At 38.1% G+C, this 26854-nt stretch overlaps 1 protein-coding gene across 9 annotated transcripts in view; it reads right to left on the bottom strand.

The window, feature by feature from the left end:
- Positions 1 to 26854, bottom strand: part of GRIK1 (glutamate ionotropic receptor kainate type subunit 1) — a 427131-nt gene that overhangs the window by 109606 nt on the left and 290671 nt on the right. For all 9 annotated transcript variants that reach the window (XM_061192934.1, XM_061192936.1, XM_061192935.1 and 6 more), the window contains 3 exons: positions 19363 to 19416; positions 15901 to 16074; positions 7074 to 7217 (listed from right to left, as the gene is read on the bottom strand). In XM_061192934.1, coding sequence (XP_061048917.1) covers positions 7074 to 7217; positions 15901 to 16074; positions 19363 to 19416 — 372 coding nt within the window. The remainder of the gene's footprint in view (positions 1 to 7073; positions 7218 to 15900; positions 16075 to 19362; positions 19417 to 26854) is intronic.

The following is a 26854-nucleotide window of genomic DNA, read 5'->3' as shown; positions in this document are numbered from 1 at the left end:
ATATATGTAGGCACACACACACAAAATTTATATATATCCATACAAACATGTACACACCCACACATCCCCATATGTGTATATATGTGTGTGTGTATATGTATACATGCATATATATGTATATGCATATACACACATATGTATACGAATGTGTGTATACATGCATATATATGTATGTGCATATACACACATGCATATACATATATGTATAGAAATGTGTATATGTATCTATAAAATGGCATTCATTTAAATAAATTAAACACATGTGTGCATGTGCACATATTCACATGTACACACCTACATAACAGACTGTAGTATAGAAAGCAAATTCTTCAATCAACCTTGCAGAGCCAGGACATTAGTAGCTGAATGGAAGGAAGATGATAACTGACATGAGTCTTTGAATGCTATCTCATAAATAAAAATGTTATTTAGAATCATATAAACTAAGGAGAACTTGGCAGACCTCCCATTTTATGCTGACATCCCCTTTCAACATTTCTGACAGGTGATTTTTCACCTAGCCACTGACTGAATATTTCAGGGGCAGGCATTTTAGCACCTTAGTTATAAATGAGACAATGCATATAATTGGTTAAAATTGTAAACTTCGAGTGGATGTCATTTCTTTGTCCAGAGTTGTAAAGGGAACTGAAGTAAGGACCTGAAGAATTCTCTCTTCCTTTAGGTCTAAATGTCCTAAATATGAGAGAATGCTGGGATGAATGGGTTTCACGTACACAGTGCAAGCTAGGAGTCAGAATGCAGGTAATTTTCAATAGGTGCAGAATGAAAAATACAAATGGAAATTTTTCTGAAGAGTGGAAATTTGACTGAGTTTGCGGCCAGATCCAATGTCATCTAATTAATCCGAGGGACAGCTTGTCCTGGCAATCAAAATCAGATGGTAGGCGTAACGGGAAGTGTTACTTACTGGAGCCACAGTAGGATAAAATCATGTCAAAGCTTATGTTTCTCTAGGGACTTTTTTTTCAATTCTGTAATTTTCACCTGGATCCCATTAAAAAAAACAAAAAACAAAACCCACTCAATACTGACATGCTAAGTAAAAGTCCAAATAAATATCAAAGCAAGTATAGGTGCCTCAGTGGAGAATTTTAACTTTTACTCTTTGATTTTTAAAAGCTTGAATTTGAATATTTTGTTTATGTATTCAAATTTCTAATCTTCAGTCCATCAAAATAAATCAATAAATTACATTTTCATAACCAAACAGTGGCAGAAAGCTGCCCATATTTTATATAGTTCTCAGTGATATACCGTATACTTTGGCATTTGGAAATAATGTTTCACTCTTATGTAGGAAATTTATTTTGGACCAAATCAATTAGGAACTATTTACATGGTTTAAAATCAAGTATCAGCTCAGTGAAATTTATTAAGAGTTTGCTAGATTTTAGCTTCCTGGGTTCAGTTCAACAAGCATCTTTTAAATGCCTGCCATGTACTGCACAGCGACGTGAGGACACAAAGATAAATTGACTTTGTCCTTGTCCAAGGGAAAGATCTTACAGTGTCTGAATGAAGCGTGTGAAATGCTAACATAGAGATGTACCGGAGCTATGAAGTCCAGTGGAGAATCCATCCCCAAATAAAGGTTAGGGAGAGGCTTACTGGACTAGGAGAATTAACTCTGAGAGAGAGTAAGCCACATGAAAAATGGGAGGCAGTGCTTTTCAGACTGAAAGGAGTATGACAAAAGTGGTGTTGTGAGGTCAGTTTTGCCAGGAAAAGAGAAACTCACCTGTTTTACTGTATGAGAAAAGCATGGTGAATGCAGGAAACTATAAGCAAGTTTGTGTTTCTAGAGGTTAGAATACCTACTCTGCACTCTTGTACATCACTTTGCTTACATGGTGACGACGGTTGTAAAAGGGCTGACAGTCAAGATATGGGGCCTAGTTAGAGGCTATTTTAATGGTCCAGGGAAGAAATGATGAGGGCAGTGGGCAAGGAAGTTTGTTAAAGAATATTCAGGATAGAAAGTCTGATGGGACTTAAGGCGATGAGTGTGCTGAGTTGGATGAAGAAATTTAGACAAACTTGTAGAGGTCTGGTTTGAGTGATATGTCCAATCTTACTGTGATGTGTCAAGTCAGGTGCCCAGATGATGGATATCAGGATACTAGAGTGGGTAGTTAGAAACTCCCAAGTTTCCTATACATACGTACAGAGGAAGTCCCCTCAGAGATTGTTCTAGATCAAGGATTTATACAAAGGGTCACATGTGTGGTAGAGGTGGTTGCTGAAGAGATTTCTCTGGACAGAGCTGTTGCCTCTCTGTGAGTTCACACCCCTCTGCCTTTAGGATACTGTTTTCTAATTCCATTCCTGGTGAATGGAGCTTCCAGGGGGCCATTTGGGGAAATCTGAAATAGGTTGGCTACAGTTGGAGATGCAGAAGACCAATGGCTGACTCAAACATGAGAAAGTGGCGGTGGACTATGGCGTGACTCCCAAGTGACAAAAGGAGTCTACATAGAGTTGACCAGTTGAGATGATGGGCCAAGCAGAAGTCTGCTGCATTGAGGTATTAGAGGTATTCCCTGAATTACCAAGGAAGGAATGAGTAGGTGTTTCCTGTGGACCAGATTTGTATCCATGGTACCTGGGTGGGATAGTCTTGGGTTATAGTCAATAGGACAGTCTAGAAGGGTGAGGAGACTTCAGCAGAAAGAGCAAGAGGTGCACTACTGGATTTCAAGGGGCTGAGAACTCTCCATACCCTTCCATCTGAAACAGGGATCCACTGGTCTGAGTCAAAGAAACATCAGGAAAGCCTGCCCAATAGAAACTCTAAGCTTTAAAAATCTACCAGGCTTACGGGGGCACCAACTTAATGTAGGAATTTCCTGCTAAGCTTAGAGAGTACTGAGAAGCCCAGCCAAGTAGGAAGTGTCCTAACACAGGGGTCCTTAACCCCCAAGCTGCAGACATGTCCATGGCCTGTTAGGAACCGGGCCGCACAGCAGGAGGTGAGCGGAGGGTGAGTGATCGAAGCTTCGTCTGCCGCTCCCCATCATTGGCATTACTGCCTGAACCATCCCCCCCCATCCCCACCCCACCCCCCCGCCACCGTCGGTGGAAAAATTGTCTTCCAAACAGGTCCCTGGTGCCAAAAAGGTTGGGGACCGTTGTCCTAACACTTTTTGAGCCTGTTAGGAGGTCCAGCAGCTAAGGGTGTGGTGAGGAAGTCAGCAAGGAAAGGAGAAAGAGGAGAGCCCACCATCCCTCCATTTCCCTAGAGTCTTCCAGCAGAGTTCAGGGAGAGGAGAAATTTGATGTTACATCAAGTTGCAATTTTGATTAATGTCTTGGACTAGATAGTCTAATTCATAAGTTGAAGTTCAACTTAAAGAACCTCTAGGACTGCCATTACCTTAGTAAACAAAAAAATCATAGTCTCTATGCAATTTTCACTAAATAATTTTAAACGGGCAGTAGGAACAAAATAAACTGATTTTGTTGTCCCACTAGTTGTGTTTGTTTGATATACTGGTTACATCATCATTCATTGACATTGGGCCTACAGTAGCGATAATAATTTTAATAGATAAAACTGATGGGTTCTATTTGGGAATTTGTTGATATGTGGGTGGCAGCAGGACATCCAGATTTTTCCAAAAATCCAGATGGATTTTTCCAACAGGGAAGAAACTGAATGAATTTAGACCTAAATTCATTTTGGTCTAAATTTTGGAAAGAAATTAGGGCTAATTCAAGAAACTTTTGTTTATCTCTCTTGAACATTTTTTTCCCTTTTAGCTTTTTATGAGCGATGATTACTTCTGAACCAAGATATCCACAATTCCTCAATAATCATTGTGGGTTTTTCTGTTTCAATCAAACTTACACATAGCTACCAACATAAACTGTCTAAAATATCATTTTGTTTCTGCCTGAAGAACAGTGACTTCTTTATCAATCATCAATAAAATTATAAATTCTCAGCAGAATTTCTCAGGTAGAAACCAATTGTCTCTCCATATTTATGTAAACTCATTTCTCGCCACTTCCACATGGGACCACTCCATCTGAGCCCATCAGAACTCCTTATGTTTCATTTATATTTTTGCTGGTCACCATACTGGAACATGCTTTCAACCAAATTCTGCCTTAAATACTCAGTTCAGACACTTTTTTTTCATTTCACTGAAGTATAGTTGACTTCCAATGTTGTGTTAATTTCTGTTGTACAGCAAAGTGATTCAGTTTTATATATATATATATATATATATATATATATATATATATATATATATATATATATATTCTTTTTCATTTTCTTTTCCATTATGGTTTATCACAGGATATTGAATATAGTTCCCTGTTGCTATACAGTAGGACCTTGTTGCTTATCCATCCCATATGTAATAGTTTGCATTTGCTAATCCCAAACTTCCAATCCTTCACTCTCCCACTCTTCTCCCCCTTGGCAACCATAAGTCTGTTCTCTATATTTGTCAGTCTGTTTCTGTTTTATAGATAGGTTTATTTGTGTAGTATTTTAGATTCCATGTATAAGTGATATCATACAGTATTTGTCTTTCTCTTTCTGACTTACTTAGTATGATAACCTCTAGATCCATCCAAGTTGCTGCAAATGGCATTATTTCATTCTTTTATATGGCTGAGTAATATTCCATTGTGTGTGTATAACATGAGTTTCAAGGAGACCAGCATGTTTGTAAGGCCCCTGAGATTGTAAACAAATCATTTTGTGGGAATAACAGATACATGGTTTAAATCAGTTTTAGTATAGGGTCTGTAACGCAGAAAATAGTTAAGAACAACTGATTTAACCTAAAATCTGATTCATTTTGCTGTACCCACAGTTCACTGCTCTTCTCAGCACCTGTGATTTCAGACTCTTTTCTTCCCAGATGCTTTGATATGCTTGCTCCTTCTCCAGCTATTCCCACTGATTTCCGCACGGCCAGCTGGAACTTACTCTGGGTCCAGAGTAACTCTGGCCACAAACAGGAAGTGTTTCAGCTTCTTCACCCCATATTCAGCTATCATTTCCCAGACTGACCTGAGATGTGGTTTGCCAGGGTTTTCTATTATCTCAGCATGGCTGATTGTTACCTAATGTCTTTGGGTCCCTCCTGAACAATTGTGTGTGCTTGATGATTGAAAGCTCCCTCCATCCCTGGCATCATTGCATTTGGTCGCTTGTGTGCTGCATGACTGTCTCCATTGAACTACTGATTTTCCACTGCCAGGTCCTGTCCTTCTTTTTATAAGCACTGCTACTTCATCTTAGGCTCAGTAATAACAGTAATGCTGCCAAATAACAACAGCAAGAATGCGGTGCTTACATATGCTAGGCAATACACTTAAAGTTTTATATGTGTTGCCTCATTTCTTCCTGACCACCACCTTATATGATATACGTTGTAACAAGGACCTTCCACTTAATGGTAGCTACCCTTTCTTGAGCAATCACTGTAAGCCAGACATTTTGCTAGGCTGTACATATATTAAATGTAATCCTTACAGATATGTGAAGTAGGTATTTTATCTCCAATTTATAGAAGAGGAAACTGAGGGGAAAAAAAGAGGCTAAATGACTAGGTTTATGCAGAGAGCAAACTGATTAAATCTCAGGGTCTACACTCTCAGTTCACAGTTAAATAGGCTGGTCTATTCCTAAGACCCCTGCCTTACTCTCCCACTAGAGCCTAGGACCCCAGTAAACGAGTCTAGCCCAGGCCCTGGTTTCTGCCTTATTGAATTGTGTCTGAATATGATATTCATGTATGGGGAGTTTGAGCTATAATACTTGCTCATAGATTGTATGTGTTCTTCAGTTCCTTTGCTGTTCACTCATTTACTTATCCATTCATCTACTTGTTTGGCATCTATTTATCGGGTGCTCATTCTACATTCAGCATTGTGCAAGGACTAGGGAATCGAGACTAGAAAAGCACAGCTTGGAGACAGACATGCAATCAAATATCATGGTCTAACAACAGACGTAATAAAGGAGAGGAGCCTGAATTTGTGAGTCAGGGCCAGCAGACAGGGGCTAGTGCTTGAATTGGGTCATAAAGGATGACCCAGAGGAGGCACTTCAATCAGAGCTGGGCATTCTTCTCTTGCACTATGTTCCCTGCCACTCTTCTCTTTTATGGCTTTGTCTCACCCCATCCTTCTCCAGTACAGAAAGGAATAAAGATACTCTTCACTTGTGAGGTAAATCTCTGCATCCCATAGAGAAAACATTAGAACAGCATCACAGCGTATGGTGTATCCTCAGTCAGGCCCGGCTGCCCCCAAATACCTTATTTCATCTTGTCAAGTCCAGACACACTCTGAAATGTGTGTTGGGGTCAAAGATAATCCAAGAATACATATCTATAAGGCATCTCAGGATCTTAGAACAGGGTCTAGTGAAGGGAAGTCAACTTGCCTTAGAGAAAAGGAATGGGTGCCCAAGATTTCAGGGCTATTGCCCTGAAATAGCAGTGAGAACTCTTTTCTTTCCCAAACACTGTACTCTTGAAAATCCTTTAGTACATGTGGTAGGTTTTGAAAGGTACCAGACTTTTCCAGTTAGCTGACAAATGGCGAAATAATCAGTATATCGTTAGAACAAAGAGGTCCTTCTGTTCAGTCCTGTAGAACCCAAGACTTAGGAAACCACTGGGACTAGAGGTGCTAGAGGCTGACAACACGGGAATTATCTGTGGTACTCTTCAGAGATGGACCAACCTACCCCTTGACTCAACAGACCATAGAATAAGCACCTGTGAGCTATTTTGAACACGTGTGGAGGGCCAGCAGCAGCTGGGGTTATAGTTGAAATGAAGGATGGTGAATGTTATGATCTGGTAGCTTTTTAAAGCTTCTCAGCATCACACTGGAAAGTTCCTGACAGTTCTTCTAGACAAACTTTTAACAGTGAATTCCCAGCAGACTGGTTAATGATGCCTTCTCCTCTCTTATAGACATCATGCCAACAGAGCCAAATGGGAAGGACCTCACCACATGGACAAGTCCAGCAGCGCTAAGCCAAAGGAAGAACTGAACTGTGAACAAGCATCACTTGCCTCTTTGATCAGATTCATAAATCTGGGTCCAAGGCGCCATGGCTTGTGTCGATGGCATTGTAGGGAGCTGACAGTCAACTGGGAAGCCCGATGGGAGGCAATGGCCACCACGTACACAGCATCATACATCAGAGCCGCTTCAGTCTGTGGAGGAAAACACACACCACATCTTCAATTCCACCTTTGCTTAGCTTCCTTTACCTGCGAAATCACTCTGCCTGCTTCCTTGTCTTCTATTTTTCTGATCTCAACAGCCATTTATTCTCCAGCTGAACACCTTTCATTCTCCAATAGCTAATTTTCCCTAAAATAATACCTCATATGCCAGAATAAATTGTAGTCATGGCTCTGCTTTGTTTTAAGTTCTTAAAAATAAAAAAGAAACGGAACTTGGATCAGCCACAAAAGACTTGACTCAGGGAACAAATATTTTTGGACTGTCTTATGTTAAGCCCAGTGTTAAGATCAACTACATTGAGTTAGAGGCTCAATATTTCAATATTGGATTCTGTTTCTCAGTATTTACCTATCTATCAGTCTATTTACTTGTTTATATTTGGTAGAAAGAAAGTGCTGTGAGTAAAATTAACATGTGATTTTCAGATAAGGATACTCATGTTAGGACACTTCCATTTACCAGAGTCAAGAAGGTTGTAGTCATAGAGTGAAATTCAATGGCAGATTTGAAGAGACCTTCTGAAGAACAGACATGTGTAACTTCCTCAGAAAATATGTACTCTTGTTAGCACTTACTTTCCTGATAGAGATTATAAGTAGTCATTCCTTTGGGGAGATGGACATATTCTTCAACTCCTCATGAAATTTCTCTCATTTGCAAAATTTCACATGATACTCTCAGCATTTTATAAAATATACTGCCCTGTGGTTTTCTTTAAGGGTAAAATCTTATAATACCTTCATATTTTACTTGAGGATTTTCATAGCAACTTCAAATATATTAGCTCATTTGAAATTCTCAACAACCCCGCAAAATAAGCAGAATAGATGGATTAAACTATTTATTATGTAGGAAATTGACCTCCAGACAGTATATTGATTTGTGTAGGGTCATACATATAGCCAGTAATTGGATGGTTAAACCAAGAATCTAGGTCTTATAATGAAGACTATCATGCGGTTTTCCGAAATCAGTTGATTTATTCAACATATATTTATTCAACATTTATTGAACATGTCTTGATGGAGGTAGAAAGAGAAAATAAGGGGAACTACATCTTGCATTCTACTAATCTTTGAGTCTAGAGAATATCTCTACTTTGAATACTTATTATCCCGTGCAATCTCTATCACTGCATTTTCTATAGAGTATATTTGTAGTTATTGTTTTTACATCTGTTTCTTGATAAAAGTGCCCAACTTCATGTTTTAGTGGCTAGCACAGTTCTTGGCACATAAAAGTTGTTTAATAAATGTTTGCTGAAGGAATTAATGTTATTTCATGCTTAAAATAAAATACAATTTTGTGAGAACCGTATAATCCCAAGGTTTTACGATGTATTTCTAAGATTAATTGCTTCACTCATACTTAATATGAGTGATATATAGAAGTTGTGATGGTGATCACTGTTAAAGCTTAAAAATATTCTGATCATTTCAGTTCAAGACTGATATAATCCATTTTATAGATCAGAAAACTGAAGTTCAGGGAAATTAAGTGACTAGTCTAAGGCTAATCTATTGACAGAATGAGACTGTTAAAAGTGTAATCTATCATAATAGCTGACATTTACTGAGCACTCATATGTCAGGTGCTATTTCAAATATTTTGCAAACATTTCATCTTCACCATAACTTCTACTCTTTTATGGATGAAGAATTCACAAGGTTAAATGTTGCCCCCAAACTAGTGGTGGGAAAGCCAAGATTCAAATGCAGGAAGTTGATGTTAGAGTTTATGCTCTCAATCACAAAGCTGAACTGCTTCTAAACCAACTATTTGTCTGGTGATGTAATGATTATAATAATAAGTCAACAGTGGTCAATATCCATTGATGATTAACTACATGCCAGGCACTGTAAGCATTTTACACGTTATCTCCTTTAATTACTGAAGTTAAACCTTTGACGTAGGTATTGTCCCCATTTTACAGACAGAGAAATTGAGGCTTGGAGATATAGGAAACAACTTTAATAACTTTCCTAAAGTTATGTAGCCAGTAAAACAAGGAATGAAGATTCCATCTCAGGATGAAAGTTTAGATTTCAGAGCTCATGCCCTTAACCACTATGCTATGGGGACCTGGACCTTTTTAGCAGTGCAATATGCCTTTTTGAAACACTTTTGTATATATATTCACTAACTGGCTGATTGATTTGATAGAGAAGTGTGAGGAGAGGAATTCCAATGATCTAACTTTTTCATAAACAACGTAGAGACTAGGATTTTAACTTTCTTTGTCAAGGTCGTCTCTACACTGGGCCGAGTAATAACAAGGTTCAAAACTATAGGCCTGATCAGTGCTTTCCAAATTCAAGGAAGAAAACCATTTATTCTTAAACTATGCTTCCTCTTGTCATAAAATGTTTTCTTAAATTGAGGAGATATTTAAGTATTTTATAGCACAAATGAACTACCACTGAATTTCCTCCCCTTTTCAGTTTTATGCTAGAGGCCTGCTTACCAAACAGCAAGTCTCAAGTCATTATAGGTAAATGTAAAAAAAACTGGCTTGTGTTCCAAATGTTATCCTTCCAAATATGTTTGTGTTCACATTTTATTTGCATCTAAAGCCTGGAAGAGACCACAGTGCTCAACGCCTGTAAGAGAATCTTTTTCCAACAACATGTATCACGAAACAGGCATATTGAAAGTGGGCTTCTTGCCAATGCACAATGTTTTGGTTATTACAATGATGTGCAATAAAGGATTAACTCAGAGGGTTCAGAATGCTCAATCTCTGCACATTCTGAAGAAAGGACTAGCCTTTGACTGGCTTCTGGGAGATTACCTCCTTAGAATATCCTGCCTGATCAGAGTATCTTTGTATCCCTGGGGTCTTGGGTAATGCAAATAATTTATACTAACAGTGTGATTTATGGTGAATGCCTGTTTTTGTTCACTTGGGGTTCTGGACCGTGCCATATCAGTTTGACCTCTGGAGTGGCTGGAGACCAACTAAGGTCAGCTATGTAGATGCTCTATGCCTATGTGACTGACCCCCCCATAAAATCCCTGGACACCAAGGCTCAGATGAGCTTCCCTGGTGACAACACTTCATAATGTTGTCACACATCTTTGCTGTGAGAATAAAGCACTGTCAATGCAACTGTCATGGGAGAGGACCACTAGAAGCTCATGCATGGTTTCTTTTGGACTTGGTCCTTTGTGACTTTTTCCTTTTCAGATTTTAATTTGTATCCTTTTACTGTAATAAACTGTAACTGTGAGTATAACACCTTTTCTGATTTCTGTGAGTCCTCCTAGCAAATCATCAAATCTGAATGTGGCCTTGGAGACCCCAATACAAAACAATGAGATGCTATGTCACCTTAGGGATGAAGACTAAAAACATGATATGGCCCTATGGAGTCTCCACATTTTGCTGCCTGCCTGGTATGTAACTGTTGTCGGAGAAAGCTAGAGGAGATAGGGAGACGTAGTCTTTGGAAAGCAAATGAGCAAAAAGTATAGATTTCCCATTTTCTCTCCAAATTTAGAAACATTCTCACTAACCTGATATGGATAGACAAGTCAGTTCTCTAGGAGGGAAATACTTTCAAATAATACCTCATCCCCCTCATTTCCTGAATTTCCTTTCTTGCATGGTGTTAACAGTTTCCTCTATTACAATGCAAATATCTCACCCACAGCATAGAGCTAGCAGAAATTTTCCTCTTAGTATGAATTAGCTGCTTTCCCTCTTTTCTGAGACATGCCTCTTGAAGTGATGAGGATTCTGATAAGGGTGGGAGGACTAGTGTTTTGCCTACACAAGCCCTGCTAGGGAGCAAAAGCTGGTGGGGGTGGATGCTTCTGAGGGAACCAAAGTGCTAGGAGAGGTGGTGAGCACTCAGGAAGTAGGGGAGAGCAACTCAAGAGAGAGCTGGGGTTTAGAAACAGGTTGTGGAAGGTAGCAAAGATATCACCATGTACTCACAATCTAGAAATTCAGTAATTAGGACTGCAGCTCCAGCGTGTCCAGTGAGGACTGGCCCAGAAGTTTGCATATTGTGAGCCTCAATGAGTATTTGCCAGCTTTTGAGAAAGACAGGAATAGGGGAAAGAGGACTATATGTGGAATTGGAAAACAGACCTGGGTGATGCCACTAGTCATACAAGGTCACACATATCCCAGGGAATAAGCCACCTTGGGCTATACGTGCAAACTGAGGAATGTGTCTCTTGTAAATAAATGGATTCTGGCTTCAATAAGACAGAATAAGAATTCTGCCTCTGTATTTCAGAATGTCTTTTGTTCTTCTTTGATTGACTACAAATTGGCAAAACAGCAGGTATCATCAAGTAAATTCAATTCTATGTCCTAAAGGCTTTATATATGTTACCTGATTTAATTTGTAAAGTAACACTGTAAAGTATTATTATAGAGATTTACAGATGAGCTAGGAGCCTCAGAAAGGCTAAATAATTTAGGTTATTTAGTTTTTCAGGGATATAGCAAAGACTAAAAACTAGGTTTTCCTTATCTGGAAAGATCTTGCTTTTTCTACTGAATCTCACTGCCTATTGTCTTTCATCACAAGGGTAACAGTGGACACTCAGGGTGGACACTCAAGTTGGACACTCAAAGTGGTCTTCTCTGTGGATCATAATAGGAAAGACTTAGATGTAAGATAAGGGTACTGACTTAACTACTCATTGTGAATGCATTTGAAGGACTGGGAAGGCAGATGACATCAATGTTTTGTTGTTTCCATGACACAATTTTAGGTTCAAAATCAGAGAAGAATCCATCTGAGAATGGGCCACTTCATTACTCTAGTCTATCCTCAAAAGCCAATAGATCAAATTAGCCCAAGTGCTGAGAGAAATTTAAACATAGAGAAAAGGAATGAAGTAGATTTTACAAAATCACTCTAAACTTCAAGTAAGTTTAACATTTTGGTTGATAAAACACTTTTTTTAATATCTCAAGATGTTTTCAAATAATGAGTTTCACTATTTTTGAACTCTATTGACTCAGTAACAGTTTTCTTAATTAACTCAATTTTAACCCTGTTTTTTAAAGTCAATATTTTTTCTCTAATTAAATTTATGTTTCTTAAATCTGAAGTCAAAATTTTTGGACTTAGACATGGTCTACTTCTTATTTTCAGATTTGGATGTGTTTTGACATAGTAATATTCTTTACGGATATTTTTAGTGTATGACATTCTAAGCAATTCTTAATAGTTTAAACTTGAAGAGGAAAATAGATAAGCAGGTGGAAAGTAAAAATACATAGGTTAGAAAAATTCCTATATTATATGTTCGTATGCGCATCTGTGTATGTATGCGGCACACAGAAAAATACGACTATAAAGGGCTACAGGGAAATCCACTTTGGAGAATGGTGGGATAATGCGTGTGATTTAGGAGAAAGAAATTCTATTATAGTAGGGTATTACTTAAATATTAATAGTGGTTAGTCTATGGTTAATTTTTGAAATAATATCATTACTTTAGAATGATCTCTCTCTTTACTAATCATGTCCATTTCTCGTTTATAGAAGCTCTCTTTGGACTTTTGCAGTATTATTTCAGGCCTACATGAATATTTTTCATTAAATATCTTGAGTCTTAGTAGACCTCAATTCATATTTATTTAGTACATTAATTCCTTTATTAAATACATATTTATTGAAGATCTGCTTTGTGCCAGCCCTTTCCTAGTGCTGGGAATAGAGCAGAACATGAAAAGACAAAATCTTCAGCTTCATGGAGTTTATGTTGTTGTAGGGGATGACAACGAACAAATATAAATATGACATATTGTCATAAGGGCTACAGAGAAAAGTAAAGCAGGTTAGGGGAGGGGGAATAACAGGAAGGGGACTACTATATTAGGTAGCAGGTTCATAGAAGGCCTCTCCGGTGAGGTAGAATTTGAGCAAACCTGAATAGGGGAAGGTTCTAGCCACTGGAAGCAGCAAATCCTGGAGATGCAAGAATGAATGGAATGCTGGACCTGAGATATATAGGCCCAGTGGAATTGAAACCAAAGGACTTTTTAACTTTAAGGTAGAGAAGAAAGAGTTTGAGTAGAGAGGCAATTTGAGAACAAAGACCTGTTAGCACTGGGCTCGGGCTTGGGGATTTGGGGTGTGCTCTCTTGACCCAATGATCAGTCCATTGGATGCCCTTATACTTGTCCTTTAACCTTTCTGTGACTCTGTTTCTATAGCCCCAAATTAGCTGCCTCTACTAGAAGCCAAAAGGAAACAGTGAACTGCAAAATGGACTCTTTGGATAAATAAAGGTCAACACTATGCTTCACAGAATCAATTTCAAGGCTCTATCTGCATGACGATGGGATCCGACTACTAGTGGGCAACTGAGTGCTACCAGTTTTTTCCACTAATAATGTCATGCCCTAACATAGCTACTGTACCCAATTTTAGAGCAACCTGGTGAGCCACCCTTTTCTGTCCTAATAAATCCCCATTTCCTTTTTATAGTTTATTATAATAACAATAACAGCAATAATAACAGAGACCCCTCTGGTTAGATGAAAAGACAACGATAAACTCTAGACCGAATGGGATCTCTCATCCACTGGGACTTGGCTCTGCCATGCTTCCTGTCCGCAGGACCACTGGGCCTGATTGGGTGAGAATGGAATGGCTCTATCTCCCTCCTTCAGTGGTTTGCCTCATCTCAGTCAATATGTACAAACTGTTGTGTCAGCTCAGTATAATTGAAGGGAACAGATACTTCTTTGCTGCATTAAGCCATACTTGTGATGAATATTTAATGTTTGTCACGAATCCACAATCTGTGTTAATATAGCTCCAAACTATAACTCTTTTAGGTGTACATACCAAGCATAGGTAAAAATCTCATCCTGTGATAGAGATCTTGTTTGGGAGGTGGGGTTGGGGTATGGGCAGAAGATTTTGAACCATATTTGAACACACTGGAATTACAAATCCAGCAGGAAAAAAAAACACAAAAATTAACACCTCTCTCTCTCTTTCTCTCTCTCTCTCTCTCTCTCACTCTCTCCCTCTCCCTCCTTTTCTCTCTCTTTCTTTAGCTTTTCTTCTTCCTTTTCAGAAGTCATCCTAAGACTCATTTGTACCAAAATGCTTTCTATCATTATCTTTCAGATCTCTTTGTGTATTTTGAGTTATTTCAGGTTTAAAAAAAAGAAACTTTGAACATGGGATCCTTCAGAACCACTTCATTCATTCATTTATTCTTTTTTGTCATTTGCACCTCATTTAGAAAAGGTAGAAAAAGAAGAGTAATCCGAAGTTTATTTCTCTGTGCGATGATACCTTTCAGTTATCGGTAAATTGCATCTTAAAAGCAATAGTGTTTCTCCCCATGATGGGAACAGAGAATGAAATACTATGCCAATTTAAAATGCTATTACCTGCCCACATTCCTAATATCTTTTCCTTTGGATGACACTGTTCTGGCACAGAAATCTGTTTTTTTTTTTTCTTCAGTTTTCTTCCATCACACAGGGAGCTTCATTAGAGAATAAAGCAAGAGTAGGTGCATTTGACAACAAGAGACAAATGATGTTAGTGAGAAGCTCTCTGATGAGGCAGTTTGCAATTTATCTGTTCAGCAGAGTACCTGTCTCTCCTTAGGAGGCAGGTTGGGCATCTGCTTCGAGAGCGACATATGGCTGGTATAAAGCACTGTCAGTGTCTGCAAAGGTGTACCTCCATGTACCAAGGACGGGAAGAGTGTGAACACACCAACTCTATGGACATCCAGATTTTTCCACATGTGCTTCTTCTTGCTGAGATGTAGCAGAAGCGAGGAAGGCAAGCTAGTTCTGCAGAACCTTTATAGGCAGCTTGCTCCTCCTCTTTCCCTCCCTCCTTCCCAAGGTCACATTCCCAGGGACAACCCTCTCCCCACTTACCCTTGCTTTTGTTTATGCTTTGTCTCCATTTGGCTGACAGTGGTGGCTACTCCTGTTAACTTTTTATCTGAGGCTATTACTCTCAGGAAGCTGAAAACAGCAGTTTTTGATAGTAGCCATGCACAGGCTTTCAAAATAGTAAGTCCCCTACATATGAACCTTCAAGTTGCGAACTTTCAAAGATGCAAATGTGTGTTTCATCAACGTCAGGCGAGAGTGAAATTGCAGTTTGCCCTCCGTCTCCTATTGCTGATGATCTTTCAGCTCTACCATCTCCCACCTCCTCTCCTATCTCCCACCTCCTCTCCCATCTCCAGTCAGTAACTCTTCTTGCCTGTTCACTCGATGCCAGCTCCTGTATGCCAGCTGTTGTACTGTACTACTGTACTTTTCAAGGTACTGTACTGTAAGATTAAAAATGTTTCCTTTATTTTTTGTGTTTGTTTGTTTTCTATGTATTATTTCTGTGAAAAGTATTATAAATCTATTATAGTACAGTATTATATAGCCGATTGTGTTAGCTGGGTACCAAGGCGAACTTTTTTGGACTTATGAACAAATTGGACTTACGAACATGCTCTTGGAATGGAACTCGTTCATATGTAGGGGACTTACTGTACATAAAATGTTTTCTCCTCTTCTCATACAAGTCAAGGCACAGGTTATAACACTTTTTCCTCTCACTATGAGAAGCATATGAGATTCTTAACTTAACCCCTAAAGAAGTCAAACATTATCTCAAATGATTTTATTTTAAAACTACTTACTGTCATCATGCCATCCAAAAGGCCAGTCTCGGGCCTGGGTGGAGCCTGAAGTCTCTCCATGGACCACTTCTCAATGATGGATGACACGTGAGGATTGTCAATATTAAGCAGCCGAAACCCGGTCATATTTACACCACTGTACCTATAGAGTTCCAGATCTAAAGCAAATAAGTCCTGCGCAGTATTAAAAATGATAAAAGTAGAAAGAGTTAACATTTTCTGTGCTCTTTAGGCAAAAGAGAACTAATGATTGCAGAAGCAACAAATGATTAAAACAAGAATGGCAGCCATCATCACACTGGTTCTACAAAAGAACATTTCCTCTTGTTTTTCACTTGCATGCTGCCTGACAAACTCTAAGGCAGTAATCAGTTTTCATTTTCATCCTTTTTTTTTTTTTTTTGCAATAGTGTTAAAGTTGGTATAAACCAAGAACAAGAATTTAGCTGCCAATAATTAGTATGCCCTTGGGCACAGGATGTGACATTCTGAGAAGCTAGAGAAGTCTGTTCCTAGGATATAGTCTTTGGGGAGTTGAAAGGGATCTTTGTGTCCATTTGATTCATTGCTTTTATTTTCTTGGTGAGGAAACTGCAGTTCTGAGTCGTGATGCGACTGGCCTGAGAATAATCTACTTGTCAGTGGCAGTACCACCCTTCTCCCTCATAACTTGTTGCCCCAGGCTGCCTTGAATCTTGCAAAGGAGATGAAGTTTGGAACTTGCATACACATTTGACGGAAAGATAACTCTCAGCAAAAAAAAATACCATTCCCTTGTTCACTGAAAATAACCCATGTCCCATATAATGAGAGCATAAAGAATGCCTGGGGCAAATAAGTCCTGAACAATATTAAAAATGATAAAAGTAGAAAGAGTTAACATTTTCACAAGCTCAGAATAAGAACCAAAGTGTTCTCTTCAGAGAATAAACTGGAGCCTATGGTTGTGTTGATGTGAGTATCTTAACAGTAGTATTTGTTCCCCTTTAGATAATGTTGCAGGGAAAAAACTTGAACCCCCCTAGTATTTTCCATTACAGGTGAAGCTGAGTGTAAACCAGAAGTTTATGTTGGTTCATATTTAAAATAGACTTAAGTGATAATTTCAACTTTTTCCTGTAAAGAAATGTTAGACACTAAAACATGTCATTAAAATATCTCACATTTAAGAATAAACCAAACTTTCAAAATAACATTTAACAGTTAATAAAAGAAAAAAACTTCCATGAAAATTTCTTACCAATGTAACTGCTTTATGAAAGAACAATACAAAACAGTACATTATTTGTGATGATAGTGGTTACTAAAGAGAAGTAGCTTCAGAAACACTCCATGATGTATATGTGCAGAAGATGCATATAGATTTATTCTTTTGAATAACTCTTTTCTACATCACTAGTTCTTCCCAAGATAACTTTGGATTAGACTGTAGAACCATAAGAATGCATCTCTGAACTCGCTCATGTAAGAAAAATTATACTGACTTTTAAATGATTATATTTATTTCCCTTGCACTAACTAATTTTTTCTTTAAGTTTCATTAATACTCATGAGCAAGAGTGGTAGGAATATAAAAGCAAAGCATGGCAGAATGCAGATAAAACCAAAGGGAATTGCTTAAAGAAACAAATTTAAAGAGTAAGACCCAAGGAAGAATGATTCCTTTAGCATACTCAATGAATAGAAGGAAAGTTACTCAAGATACAGGGGGTTCATACAGAAACTTCCAGGATGCATATTGAATCCCTTATTAATTCAACAGTACAAAAATACAATGTGCTAAAATGGATACAGTAAGCATGTGCAAAATTAGCTTGGTTTCCAAATTGTTTCTATGCAATATACAATATGGAAAGTTTGAGGTCCAATTTTCAACATCCCCTTGTTAGCGGAGGATGAGGAAAGCAAGAGTGTGAGGGCAACTGGTTTGTCCTTCCATTGAAGACCAACCTTCTTAGATTTCTTTGTTTATATTTTTCTCATATTTCAACGAAACCAACTCAATTGGTGTGTACACCTGGGAATGATGGGAAGTTCTAAGGCAGATGGCAATCTCACCTTGAGTAAGACCTACGTGTTCATGGTGATGGGGAAAGGACCATATTTGTGATCAGAGTAAGATACTTTCCAGTTCTCAGGGTCTCCTTCAACTGTTCTGACAGAAGACCTGATCAGGATGTCAATGAAGGAGGGAAGACCACGGAAACTTTAGTTCAGAAATTTCTGCCCTGCATCCCACTCCCTAGCTCCAAGCTCAGGAGCAGTGATAATTTTGACAACTGCTCCAAAGCATTTGTCTCATGGCATCCTCTGCAGCCCTTCCTGCTCTTAGAGATACTTGAGTTAGGGATGGAATTTACTACTTCTAGAAGTATGTGTATGGTAGCTACCTGATCCTTGTTCCAAACTTTGATTTCCCTAACATACTAACCTGCCTTGCCAGTTTTATTTGGTAAAATGATACTCTTACTGAATCTCCCAAAATCTGGGTAGATTTTAGTCGACACACTTTTATAGGTTAGAAATGGAGGTTGGCCCTGTGTTTTCTTCTCACGTAAAAGAGTGGAGTATGTGTGTTGGGAGGGGTGTATTGTGTGTGTGTGTGTGTATGGTGAGAGCTATCACATCATTTTGATTTGTTTACTGCCTAAATCATTCTCCCTTGATCTGATAATCTGTCAAAATTTAAAGTTGTATAGTTTCTTTTGAATTTCTCCAGCTTAGAGCCATGATTTTTCTTACGATGAAAAATGTTCAATGTGGAAAGCATCTCCCAAGCTCTTTATCTTGATGGTCTTCAAAACACCTGACAGGTGAACCTTGGCTAACCCAGCTATCCACTGGACACAGGTGGTGAAATCACATCAGATCAAAGAATGCCAAGATACACTTCGGTGTGCCCTCTAATGTATATAGAAAATGTAGATGATTCTTCTTTATTAATAGTTTGTACTTTGTCAGTTTCTATTTAATGAAAACTTCATTTTAATTATTTTCTGGGTGCACTTGCATTGATGCTAGTTAAGAAAAGAAAAAGGAAAGAAAGAAAGAAAGAAAGAAAGAAAGAAAGAAAGAAAGAAAGAAAGAAAGAAAGAAAGAAAGAAAGAAAGAAAGAAAGAAAGAAGAGAGAGAGAGAGAGAAAGAAAGAAAGAAAGAAAGAAAGAAAGAAAGAAAGAAAGAAAGAAAGAAAGAAAGGAAGGAAGGAAGGAAGGAAGGAAGAAAGAAAGAAAGAAAGAAAGAAAGAAAGAAAGAAAGAAAGAAAGAAAGGAAGGGAGAAAGGAAGAAAGGAAGAAAGGAAGGAAGACACCTGCTGTTCAGCATTTCTGGATTTAGAGGGTTCTTAGGAAAGTAAAACAAATCTCCATGAAAATAACCTGCCTTGACACTGGTGGGGCTGATTTAAAAATAACTGAAGATTTTTTTTTTTATAGTGTGGAATACATTTCCACCAGATATGCTTACCAGGGTTGTGAAAAAGTAATGATAGTACTCAGTCATCATGCCCATGAACAGGATCTGCAAGAGAGAAATAAGGGAAGAATCAGAAACAGAATTATAATAAGAAATAGACAATTAGTAGGTTGACTGCAATAGCTTGGAGACATAGAATAGGAAGGGGCTTTGGAAATCCATAGACTCAGTAGATCAGAAACCTGAGACAAACCAATGATTGATGTGGAGCTAGGATCCAGGCCACTGACCTCCATCCAATGCACTTTCAGTATGCTATGTTTGACCTTCATGGAAGTAATTGGTCTGATGATCAAATTTAAAAATAGTTTATGTTCAACAAATTTTATATCTGGAGTTGCCCATAATGACAGAGTTTTGCCTTTCCTACTCCCTGGGTTTCTGAGTAATCCCATGCTTAGATATATATTTTATTGATCTCCTTAGCTTTAGTACTTATCATAATGCCTCAGAATAAAACTCATTAAATGTTGAATTGGCAATACTGATATGTAGATATATTTAAATGAGGATTTATAAATATGTGTATCTCTGAAACTCTTCTTTCTACCCCTTTCCCATCTTATCCCATAGAGTGAGTAGGGGAAAAGAGGATTGTTTATAGATAGAAGGATGGGGACTATTTTTATACCTATTCTCACTGCCTCTTAATTCTGAGTCTGTTACCTAATTGGGATCCTGACAGTTCCAAACATCCTGTGTATATTGTTTTTATTTGGTGTGGAGGGGCAAAAAGGAGGTAGACAGAAAGGACAGGGGTTCTAGGTAGAGGTAGTTTCTTAAAACTGTGATCTTATTTTTGGATTCCTGAAAATGGTGTCCACTGAGAAGAAACAGTTGCAAATGCTTTGGAGATAAGATATTGTCATCAATCTTTTAAATCAAGAGTATCACCTTCCTTGGCGCAGGTCACAAAGGACTGTTTGAGTGTTGTCTTTTTGGTATTTGCATAGAAATGGATGGAGAAGACTTAGAAATGAAGCTTTCAAGACAGTTTTCCCCACAACACTGATATATTCTGGATGCAAATGAGAATCCCCTCTGGAAGTTTTAAAATCAGATATTATTAGGCTCCATCCCAGAGACATCCAGAATTAGAATTTCTGAGAGTGGAGCTTCTATATTTCACAGCAGTGGCTGAAAATCACTGGTCTATGGAAAACATGTCCGTTTGCATTAAGGAACAAGGACTTTCATAACTTCAGTTGAAGAGATGGATTGAAAAGTTCTTCAGAAAAGCAACACAAGTTATTGGAGCTTTTATAAGGTGTCTAAGATATGTAAACTAGAATGATTTTACATGAAAGGGGATAAAAAATGGAGAGGGTATTTGGAGATGGCATGTAACATACACGAGCACAGATCTGACACTTCTTATGCCCTCTCTGCTAACATGGAAACCAGAGGAATATTTGGTGAAATTGTAATGTCATGAAGGTAAGACAAATGACAGGAAACTCTCTCTGTGAATCATAAGCCCACAGTATGTAAGTCACTCCTATGGTGATAACAAGACCAGGTGCACAAAAGGATTTTTAAAAGGGTAGGATTGCTTTAGGGCCATCAATAACATTTAAAGTCATGCATGGTGAGGTCTTATTAGCTGGTCTCTTATATCACTGGAGCATAAAGAGCTAACCTGCTGGGGTCAGTCAGGAATTCAATTTTTCATTTAGGTTGTTAGTATAATTGCAGCCAAGACTATCTCTTGAAAGGGAACTGGAAAGTTTTATATCAAGATATAGACCTGGACACTGAGGTTTAAAGTATTGTTTCTGAAAAAACACAAAGGCACCTGAGTTTCCAGCTTTTCATATGGGCTAATTTTTCTTTTTAAACTTTATTGTGGGGGCATTTGATCACCAATTGAGAGTATAGGCTTTTTTTTTAAAGCAACCATTCAACTAATTATTATTATTATTTATAATTTCTGGAAGCAAATATTCATTTGATATGTCTCTTAATGTTAGAAAAGAGTTACGCAGATGCAGTGAATAAATAGCTAATGGACCTGCTTTTGTTGCAGAAAGAATCCTTGGGTCTTCCAGATACACTTTTTATTTGATATACTAGAAAAATCCCCATTCTTGACTTTCCTACCTAGTGCCTGGGTCAGTGCTTCCTGGTTCTTCCCTTGAATTTCCTAGAAATGAAAATTAAGAAACAAGTATAGTCATGGATCACTGAGTTGTCAATTTTGTGGACTCTCTAGGACATGGGTGAATGAGAAATTTTTAGATAGAAATAAAGCCAATAGCACCAAAGCTCTTTATAATGGTTTGTAGACTGATTGGGACTGACTGCTCTGTTGTCAAATGGTAGTATACTTTATACTTTATAGCATTCACACCACGATTTTCTCTCTGCGTGTTGGTATTTCAGCTAAAAGTCATTAAGGGATTACGAAAATGTCATATCAAGATAAATGTCAGTTTTTCAAATAGTGTAATCATGATATGGGGATTTTTAAATGGTTCTTTGCAAAACTGACTTTTTCCTAACAAACACCACCTTGTTTGAATTTTTTTACTGTATTTTGCTGGATTGACCAGGAGGCACTGACTTAGGCAGTGTACACTTTACCAAGACAGTATTACTAGGAACTAGTTTTGGCTCTATTTAAATCATTTTTAATGGTGCAAAACACATCACAGCACACACACTAATAAGTAATAAACGTGGCTGTCAATACTATTTGTACTGACGGCACATTCCCCTTAATTGCTTCCACCAATACTTTAATAATGGTTGTTTCCTAACAGAATTATTCTTATTAAATATCCCCTTGAAACCATATTATTGACATAGATTGATAGACTGTAAAAACCTAGCCCTTTCAATAGAATTTTATATCTATAGTAGGGATGTATTTAATACCTATTAGTCTTCTTGATTTTGGAAGACCCATAGTGTGGATTTCCTTAGTGCCATTTCCAATTTTCCAATGTGATAGAATTGCATTTCCTGGCCCCTTGTGCTTGGGTGGAGCCATGCACTGGTTTTGGCCAAGGAAGTGGGAAAGATACTGACATATGTCACCCTCCAGAGATCTCATTCACCCTGACAGGTGACTACCATGATTATCAGTGCCAGACAAGCCAATTTTTTGTTTTTGTTTTTGTATTTCTGAATAAATACAATTATATGTTTCATAAATACTGTAAGGTATGTCATGACTTTCTTTTGATTACTAAAGACTTTAGGGTCAAAATTGTGGGTCCTCCATTAGCAACTACTCAGGAACATAGGATATATATTCTATGTGCTAATGCCATTCAGCTTTATGTTTTTCTTTAATTTTTCCCTTGGTACCAACTCCACCCCTTTCTTAAAAAATATTTATGACTTTTTTCAAATGTATTTTTCTAGGCTGCTTCAGTTCTTTGTATAATAAAGATATAACATGAATAAATTATCTTGGTTGGGAGAAGCAGAATAATTTTTTTTTCCATAAAGAGAGATGAACTATTCAGATCTGATATAGCTGGGTTGGGTTAGGGTAACAAAAAAGGCCTCCAACAAAATACCACTCATAGTTAATCATATTCTATGTCCTTGCAGAATCAATGATAAGAACTCAAAAGTTCTTGTAGATGGTGATGGGTCATTTTATGTGTCAACTTGACTGGGCCAAGGGGTGCCCAGATTAAACGTTATTTCTGGGTGTGTCTGTGAGGCTGTTTCCAGATGAAATAAGCTTTTGAGAAAACAGATGACTCTTCCCAATATGGTGGGCATCATCCAATCCACTGAGAGCTTGATTAGAATAAAAAGGCAGAGGAAGAAGGAATTCACCCCTTTTCCTTCCTGCCTGACTGCCTGAGCTGGGACTTTGGCATTCTCCTGCCCTTTGACTGAGATTTTCACCACTGACTCTTCTGATTTTCAGGCCTATAGTTTCAGACTGTAATTACACCACAGCCTTTCTGGGTCTCTAGCTTGCAAATGGCAGACTGTGGGCCTTCTCAGTCTCCATAGTTAAGTGAATCAATTCTTCATAATAAATCTCTTCATATATATTTCCTATGGGTTCTGTTTCTCTGGAGAACCCTGGCTAATACAGAGAACAATACCAAAATACTAAAAGTCCTACATACTCTGCATACGTATGACATTCCTTTCTATCTAGATAACACAGTCCTTAAATGAGTGAGGGGAAGAGAGGCTGACACCTACGTGAAGGCTTTCTCTGTATTATGCTATTATAGAAATGCCACAGACTATCCTATTGTTTCAGTGGCTAGAAAATAATTACTGTTTTCTTTCTTTTGTAGTCAAAATGAATCATCAGAAAGCAGAATAAAACTCATTGACATCTTTACTCCTGTCCTGCCCCTAGGTTCATCAGAACCATTTTATTTTTAGATTCCATGTATATGTGTTATCATATGGTATTTGTTTTTCGCTTTCTGACTTACTTCACTCTGTATGACAGACTCTAGGTCCATCCACCTCACTACAAATAACTCAGTTTTGAGAATGGACTTGAGGACACGGGGAGGGGGAAGGGGAAGCTGGGACAAAGTGAGAGAGTGGCATGGACATATATACACTATGAAATGTAAAATAGATAGCTAGTGGGAAGCAGCCGCATAGCACAGGGAGATCAGCTCGGTGCTTTGTGACGACCTAGTGGAGTGGGATAGGGAGTGTGGGAGGGAGATGTTAGAGGGAGGAGATATGGAGATATATGTATACATATAGCTGATTCACTTTGTTGTACAGCAGAAACTAACACACCATTGTAAAGCAATTATACTCTAATAAGCATGCTAAAAAAAAAAAATAATAACTCATTGGCAGTTGACTCCTGGAAGGACAACTCTAATGACCCCACTGTTATCAAGGTTCTCTGAAGCACAGTTGTTGTTCGTTAACTATGATGGCTCCACATTTGCCCAGCTGTTCTCTGCAGTTTTTACGATAGAACTCTCGTGGCCTTGTTCACAATAGTATTGACTCTTCCTGGTCTAGCTCTGTTGTTCTTTGCAAAGACGGTCTTTTGGGTTTAGATGAGTAAAGGTATCACAAACAGTCTGAGCATCACAAAGGCCATATTTTAGTTTGTCTTGAGAACCCTCATCCAAGTCTAGATGAAGAGAGTTTGTAGAGTCTAATTCCTATGGTTGGTGACAGAGTTGGTCTATAAGACGCTTGGAAAGTCTCTGAGAAAAATCTTCCCATAACATGTCCTGGTATAAAGACGCCTATGTCACATTTCAACAGGATCATGTTCCTGAAGGCAATGCAGAGCTATGGAGACAGCAATTCTCCACAAACTCTCAGCATCCATTGCTAAAAGCAATTCATACATCACAAATAATTGGCATAATGCTGCTATCATAGTAGCAGAAACTTAAAATGGAACCTGGAGTGCTCCTAAGCATTTTTGAGGGATTCTTATAATATGCATAAGGGGTTTTATTACTGCATCTTTCCATTGAAAAATAGGGGTCTTAGAAGTGTATATTGACTAACCTAAAGTGTATTGCTCCTTTTATAGCCTTCTCAATATCAGGATAAATTCTAAACCATCAGACATGATTTCTAGTCAATAATTTCAAGTGAACAACTTCCAAATGTGTGACGTACAATGTGGCTAAAATAATATTTTTACCTCAAGATAGAAATAAGTTATTTCAGCATAAAAAAAAAATCTTCAGGAAACCAGTTGAATAATATCAAGTCTCAGAGAAGCAGTTTTAAGAAGAAGGTTTGAGCTCTAGGATGTAGCTCTTTCTCACCTGCCAACTGTGGTACTTTGGGCTGCAATTGCACTCTCCTCTGAGCAGAATGCTCCTTTGGCAATGTAGTTTTTAACGTTGGTCACCAGTAGAACAAGCTAGGTAAATTAGGCCTTTAGATCAGTCTTTACTGATGCAAAAAAAGACACTCATACAACACTGAATGACTGTAACTTATATCTACAAAGGTAACAGTGGAATGTATGGAAAATAGCATTGGACCCCTGAAAACCCTGACATGTAGAAAACTACCCATATCCTTATGGAGTAGGATGAATGATGACCCCTTAAAAATGTCCACATCCTAATTTCCAGAATCTGCTAATATGTTACCTTACATGGCAGAAGAACTTTGCAGATGTGATTAAGTTAAGGATCTTAGTTTATGGGAAATTACTCTGGATTATCCAGGTGGGCCCAGTGTAATCACAAGGGTTCTTATAAGATGGAAGCAGATGGTCAGAAGGCAGAGGAGGTGATGTGAAGATGGAAACAGAGGGAATGAAAGGCAATGTGATGTGGGGCCACAAGCCAAGGAATGAGGACAGCTTCTAGAAGCTGGAAAAGACAAGGAATTAGATATTCCCTGAATCCTCCAGAAGGAAAATAGCCCTGTCAACAGCTTGATTTTAGACTTCTGACCTCCAGAATTGTAAAAGGGTAAATTTTTATTGTTTAAGCCACTACATTTGTGATAATTTGTTACAGCAGCAATATGAAACCAACACTCCTCATTTGCTCATCTTTCTGGGATTGTGGCCTATGAGATTGCACAATTTTGGTGTATTGCTATCAAGAGCACGTATCAAGAGGAAAAATGACTTGTTTGAAGTTGAAAACTTTCTAAATTTCTTTGTGCCCCTCCATTCACGTACATGTACTAACCACATGCATGTACACAGATACAGTTACCCACAAAGAGTCTAGGATTTTCCTTCCATTCGAAGATAGTGCTATGCCACTTACAAACCCAGGCCACTTTCCTCCTGCCTCCAAGTGAAATCAAAGGAAAGCAAAGAGTATTCCACATAGTGTTGGTGAATGGAATAGCTGCACTATTTGAGAGTGTCTTTCAATCTTAATTCCTTTATAAGCTTCTCTCTCTAGAGGTATGGTCAGAAGAAGAAGGGAAGCTGATACTAATAGATATTAATAGATGGAGTGGAGCCCAATGGGGTTTAGTTTAGCTTCAGAAGATAAACCTACTAGAACAGCCACATGGCATCATCCAGGTACACAGCAGAAGAGATTATGCTATTTAGGGAGTACAGTCTGCTGACAACAGAGCAGGAAAAAAAAAAGATTTCCCCTAGCAGAATGAAATAGGCAACCTGGCAAATAGGAGAGAGTGGAGCTTTTGGAGGATTACATGAACCCAAAGAAGAAAACTCTCTGCAACATCCAAGGGAAATTGGTGGAAATATGAGGTATAAGAAAGACTATAGTAGAAGAAAAGTTTTAACAGCAAAGAACTGAACGAATCTTGAAGTTGGAAATTTAGCAGAGAATATGTTGCATACACTGTAATCTTTTTGCAATAAGCTTCTTTCGTAACGGTGGTAATAAAAACTGTACCTCAAATTTGCCTGAGGGTAACCTTTTGAGGGAGAGATTAGTCATGTAGTCACTAAATGGTGGTCTTGTTGGTCTCATGATATCTCTGTAGCACAATAAAGTTATCATAATTTGGGTCCTGTTTCTCAGTTTTTTGGCCTTTTAGATGACTTTATTTTGTCAAT

The sequence above is a fragment of the Eubalaena glacialis genome, chromosome 6 (assembly GCF_028564815.1).
Source record: "Eubalaena glacialis isolate mEubGla1 chromosome 6, mEubGla1.1.hap2.+ XY, whole genome shotgun sequence".
Taxonomy (NCBI): domain Eukaryota; kingdom Metazoa; phylum Chordata; class Mammalia; order Artiodactyla; family Balaenidae; genus Eubalaena; species Eubalaena glacialis.
The sequence above is the reverse complement of the archived record's forward strand: the minus strand, read 5'-3'. Positions and strand labels throughout refer to the sequence as shown.